The sequence below is a fragment of the Morus notabilis genome, unplaced genomic scaffold (assembly GCF_000414095.1).
Source record: "Morus notabilis unplaced genomic scaffold, ASM41409v2 Scaffold131, whole genome shotgun sequence".
Taxonomy (NCBI): Eukaryota; Viridiplantae; Streptophyta; class Magnoliopsida; order Rosales; family Moraceae; genus Morus; species Morus notabilis.
The window spans coordinates 184,735-191,098 of NW_010360208.1; the positions used below are offsets into that span (position 1 = coordinate 184,735).

The 6,364-nt window shown below is 31.2% G+C and overlaps 1 protein-coding gene across 1 annotated transcript; it reads right to left on the reverse strand.

The window, feature by feature from the left end:
- Nucleotides 1–5,123: 5,123 nt before the first annotated feature.
- Nucleotides 5,124–5,831, reverse strand: LOC21391141 (zinc finger protein GIS). The gene has a single exon (XM_010096031.1). The coding sequence runs from the start codon at nt 5,829–5,831 to the stop codon at nt 5,124–5,126; it is 708 nt and encodes a 235-aa protein (XP_010094333.1).
- Nucleotides 5,832–6,364: the final 533 nt, after the last annotated feature.

The window sequence follows — 6,364 nt, forward strand, 5'->3', positions numbered from 1 at the left end:
CTCCTAGCATTAAGGGGCCAAAACTAATTTTTTTTCAACATTATATTTTGCTACGTACGTTATGCTATTACACAATCTAAACTCTTTTTTGGAGGGGTGAATCAAAATGTGGTTTGGTTCTATAAATATCACTTATATGACTTATTTTTCTAAGTTATATTTCTTGATAATCCAAAAATACTCCTTGAGTTGACTTTATCCTATATTTAGTTTTGATAACTAATTTCTATATTTTTCTTATAGTTGAATTTCTTATATATATATATAAAATATATTCACTTATCATGTTTTTCTTTTTAATCTTTGTTTTCAAATTTGTATATAAAATTACATTCGTTTTTGTTCGTATCTTAATTTTTATTTTTCTTATACTTTTATTATAATGATATATTCATTATTGTAATGACAATATACAAAAATTCACATATGTTTGTGTTTGCATTTTAATTATTTTTCTTATGTTTTTTATAATGATATATTTATTATTGTAATGATATGTGATCTGTTTTTTTGGCTTATCAACCAATTTTTGTCTGTATATATATATATATATAATTGTAATCTTGCTAGTATATTTAAATATATATATATATATATATATGTTGCTACTATGGTAATGGTTCTAAGAATTAAAGGAAAATTTTTAAATCGTGTTTTTTCAATACTTACGTATTGTGGGATAAAATTTCTCCCGTATTTCTTATATATTATCTTTAAAGTTGATTTGTACAATCAATTCAAAATCAACAATATTATTATCAAGATCAATTATGTCATCATACATATACATTAAGCCATATATAAAATATTCACAAATTGCAGCCATATGTTAATTCCACAAACATAATTAAACTATATATCATTTACTCTTCTTTTTTTTTTCCGGCTAGAAGTTGACACGTTATGGACTTATGGTTGAAGCAAGGCCCAAGGACACTGCACATAAATATGGCTGCCAAAATGTACCGAGTCCACTTGTATGAGTAGCTGAGTGGGCTCAGAGTTTCTCTTTTTTTTTTTTTTTTTAAGGAAGAGAATTACTGAACTTATTATAAATCTTCATTTTTATCTTTTATTTTTTATTAATACTTTTTTAACTAATATAATTATTAAAAATAGTAGAAAATATGCCAATATAAAAAACTTAAGGAAGTATATAGGCCAACTTTTAGTTATAGAAATTGATAGGCCATAACTTGTCAAGTTATGGTTCATAATCAGATAAGTTATGGACAAACTTTTCAAGTTATGGTTCATAGCCAGACAAGTTATGGATAAAAACAATAATTTATGGACAATAACTTATCAAGTTATGGTTCATAACCAGACAAGTTATGGACGAAAACAGTAATTTTGCCTATTTATTAACTTATGTAAACTATTGGCCTATTAATTTTAATTTATCTAAAGTCTTAGTCTATTTCCCTCTTTCTCTCTATAATTATTTGATTAAACGAATATTAATCATGAATAAGAAGTAAAAATCTATACTCACTCTAAAGTATAAAAGATATTTGTCTCTTTTTTCTTTCTTGTATGAGTAGGCCTAGCATATTAAATTGCCTTTACTTTCTATAAACTAGTGTAATTAAGGCTGCATACCCTTTTTGAAGTTTTTTTTTTTTTTTTTTTTTTTTTTTTTTTTTAAAATTTTTTTTTTTTTTTTTTTTTTTTTTTTTTGCAAAATTATCCTTTTTGAAGTTTAGTTATCAGATCAGGGACTTCATATAAAATCTGATCTCTTTCACACACATGCGTGATTTGTAGGTCAGCGATTGGTTAAAGCTGTGAAGGATGCCATTCATTTTGGAATTCAGAGCTAAAGTATTGCCAATTATAAGTACTTTCACGATTAAATGATTAATATTTAGTAATGAAAAGGAAATATATATATATATATATACATGGAAATGCATGGGAGAGACTTCACTTCCCTTTATCCAAATTGGTATACTTATGAATCATGATCTCTATTTTTGACTAAAATATATGTTTACTTTAAATCTAACTAAGGAGATCACGATGATATGAAAAGAGCATACATATTGTAGGCAGAGGTGAGTTTAAATCTAAAAATTTGAAATTCATGATACAAAAAATGGAAAGTGCATCACATGCATTCATACGTACAAATATACATATATCTATTATAAGATTTACACACAGATATATACACATATATATATATATAATTAGTGTACATTCCATTAATATTGTTGCAAGCATGAATATGGCCAGTGGAGATCTTGTAGAAGCCTTCAATTCTGGCCTTTGGCCGATTCTTAGTTTAGAGACACCTTATACGTTTGGAAAGTCAATCTTCATTAGATTCGTGAATTATGGGAATCTAGTAATCAATGTGATGTATTTTCTTAGGTGTTTCATGTTCTTAGTTTTTAAAGTGCGCAAAGGTCGCTTAAGGTGATACGGGTATGTCCAACGTAGACCACTAGAAGCACAAGTTCGTGTTTGGGATGACATTCTTATACCTAATACTAGGAGAGGGAGGGGCAAACCAAGAATTACGTAGACCGAAGTAGTTAAGCAAGACATTCTAGATTTAGGCCTTTAAGAAAATCTAATTTCAAACAGAACTGCGTGAAAAGTGAAATCCATATAGCTGACCCTAATTAAGTTGAGATTAATTAAGACTTGTTGTTATTGTTGTTGTATACAGTTTCTTCTCTAACAAAATTTTAAATTTGACTTTTTATACCGCAGTATTTTTTCTCACATAAATTTACTTTTTCATCTCGAATTGGAAACTCAACTAGCAAAATGCATATATATTGTGCAAATCCTTCCTTAATGAATTGGTAGTCATTCATAAGTTTGCCTTTATTGGCTTTATAAGTTCGTTATTGTGAAAGTTGACCCGCAATTCAACGAAAGAATAGTTAATTAATGACTGATCGATGTTCTTTAAACATTACAATTATCGTCTAAATGGACGGTCCTGATCTCAGTTTTGGGATTTTTTTTTTGGGGGATATTTGATCATTTAGAGATGCAAGAACGGGCCGGCTCGGCCCATTCTCCTTAGGCCCATGCGGGTCGTGGGTTGGGCTGGCTCAGCCTACGAATTTTGTGGCCCGGGTCAGACTGGGCCGTATAAGAATTATCTCGGCCCAGCCAACACCATAGGCCAATTTTATGTGGGTCAGGCTGGGCTGTGCCGTGGGCTAAGATGGACCGTGTCATGGGGTTTTGAATGGGCTGGCCCATCTTGGCCCATTATGAGTTTAGATGAGCCAGCCCATCTAAGCATCTAATTTTTAATTTTTTTTTATTTTTTATTTTTGAATTTTTAAACAAGTTAACAAATATGAAAGTTTGAATAGTCAATGAAAGTACGAAAATAGATATTTTATTTACAATTGGCTCATTAAATAAAAACCTTACAGTAGGACAAAACATTAGTAAGAAAAAAAGAGTACACTCAGGATAATTATACATAAGATGTTTCCAAAATTACTAAAAAAAAAAAAACATGAAGATATTATGGGTCTATATGGGTTGGGCTGGGCTGACCCATCATGGGTATAGACGGCTCGGCCCAAGCTCAGCTTGACCCATGATTTTTCATGGGTCGTGCCGAACCAGCTCATGAACCGATATATGTTGGCCAAGCCCAATCTACTAATATTTATGGGCTAGTCCGTGCCTTAAATAGTGATGGACTATGCTGGCTCGACCCGTCACTGTGTCAAAATGGGCCTGAGCAGGCTCACGAGCCCCGGCCCATTATTGCATCTCTGTGGCCATTTCTGCTAAACTTTTCCTCTTTTCCGATCATATTATTCACTGTAAATGCACGTTACAAATTTAATGATCAGCATAAATTCAAGCTTAATTGGGAATAATATGAGTATATGACATGCATTACTTTTAGCCCCCAAGTCACGAATATATATTAAAAAAAATTATTTATCTTGCTAGAGGAAATATATATTGCCATAGAGTCTTGCTATAGGCTCCGTATTTAACCAGCTCCGCACAGCACCAGTTCCACGTGGCACAAGAAGACAAAAAAGTTGTTGCAAAGATAGAAGTGGTAAGGCTCATGGTAATTTCATTGAAACTTCTCCTTTTCCTGCGTCAAGCAGAGCCGGAATAGTGTTTTGATTGCCATATCACAATATATAATCCACATTAGTCATCTATTTTTTTTTTCCTTTTTACATAGATCACGTAATTGCAAACAAATTAAAGAGGAAGAGAAATAAATGATCGAGAGAACTATTAACGTTTCACCGATTCAAATTTTTAGTTTTAGATTTTTACAGTAAAAAACTCTCAGAAAATGTCACATCTAACTTTTTTTACTACAGTAAAAAGCTCTTAAAAAATGTCACATCTCAGCTCAAATTGAAAACTCAAATTCGCGAAGTGAACGAGGCTTCGTCCCTTGATAATTCTTGCTTTTTCCCCGGTCCTTTTTTTAAAAAAAAATTTTTCAGCAAGCATTGACTGACCGCTACCTAATTACTAGTAAAACCAATTAAAGAGTACTGTACAACATTAACCATTTAGGACATGTTTTTTTTTTACCGTATTAGAGTACCGTATCATATAATAATATAATAATATAATATTTAGTGTGACTATCATATTGTATAAATTAAAACAAATAACAAATGGTAAATTAATATGGTTTATGTCGTACTATTGAATACGGCTCATTTTTAACGTATTGTATTATATTATTTTATAATGGATCAATAATTTATGTCAGAGTTAGACACGACTAGAGGTCGGAGTCAGGCCGACATATGGTCATGATGGAGCTTATAATTGCTGAAAAATTTTAGGGACATAATGCAAATTTTATATTTATTAAAAATTATATTTTGACCCTTAAACTTTTTATAAATTACATTTTGACACCCAAAACTTTTGTAAAATTACACTTTGACCTCATAAATTTGATAAAATTTCATTTTTGACCCAAAACTTTTGAAAATTATATTTTTGATCCTCAAATTATTAAAATTTTACATTTTAACCCCTTATATAATACGTTGTGACACCAAACACCGTATTATATTATGATAATACAATACAATACAATACACTTTATACAATATAATACAATACAAGCTATCAAATATGGCCCTAAAATCTTAGTCTAGGAGGTTGTTAGAGGGTGCAAGCCTCAGCTGAAGATCAAGATCATCACTTCCTTGATCATGATAATTAATGCCTAATTCTCCATGACAAACACCTTTATTATAACTTACTTTTGGATATTCATGATCATGATCAGACATATCGACATTTTCGGTCATCGGTTTTACCTCGCCGCCAGCAGCAGCACCTGCGCCAACGCCGCTCGTCGACGTCGCCAAAGATGATCCCGCGGCAGCTTGCACGGCTATAATTTGGCCAGTACTAGTAGTACTGTAATTACTTGCCACAAAATAGTAAGGGTTTTGATAAGGATTGTTGTTAACATTATAATTAGGATGGCCTAATTGGAATTGAGCTCGGAGTTTCGCAACCTTCCTCTCGGACTTGTGAGCGTTCTGGTGACCACCCAATGCTTGAGAAGTCGCAAACTCCTGATAACAGTACTCGCACTTAAACCTAGATGATAATCTTTTGCTCATATTATAATAATTATAATTGTAACTATTACTGTTGTTATTACTACATGGTAATTCTGGTTTAGGCCTAATAGTAGTATTATTAACGGGCATTTGGATGTCACGGCTTGTAACTGGGAAACCAAACAGCTTAAAGACTTTTGATGATGATGATGATGATGGTTTTTTCTTCTTACCTTCATGATCGGCAGAGAAGTTTTTTGATGATGATGATGAACAACTCATGATGTTTGTATACATATAAATTGAACAAAACCCCTAGATTAAAGAAACTGCCTAGTTTATATTGTAAGGGTGTTTTGGGATGTGCTATATATAAGAAGGCATGGTTCAAGGGTGTATATATAGAGAGATGAATTAAGCAAATTATGGCAATTACTGCAGAAGTGGCTAGCTACCTATATTTGGAAATGGTAGTAATACTATTCGTTTTAGAACTTTTATGTGATAGCGACCCTCACTATATATATATATATATATATATATATATATATGTATGTATGTATGTATGTGTATATATATAATATGTGATTAATGTAATGATATCTTGTGTAAATAGTTAATTAAGTAAAATATGTACGATTACTTTTCCTAAGTACTTTGGGAGGTTGGATTAAGTCAATTTTTAAAAAAGTTGAAACTAATTTCCACTTTAATAATTATTATGCATAGAAGTGTCCCTTTCAGAAAGGAGAAATCCTAAGAACATGCAATATTGTAGCCTGTAAGTTATGATCTGTTTATGTTAATTTTCAACC

Excerpts from the sequence above, each read along its gene's own strand:
- LOC21391141 (XM_010096031.1), bottom strand. The coding sequence starts at position 5,831 with ATGAGTTGTTCATCATCATCATCAAAAAACTTCTCTGCCGATCATGAA.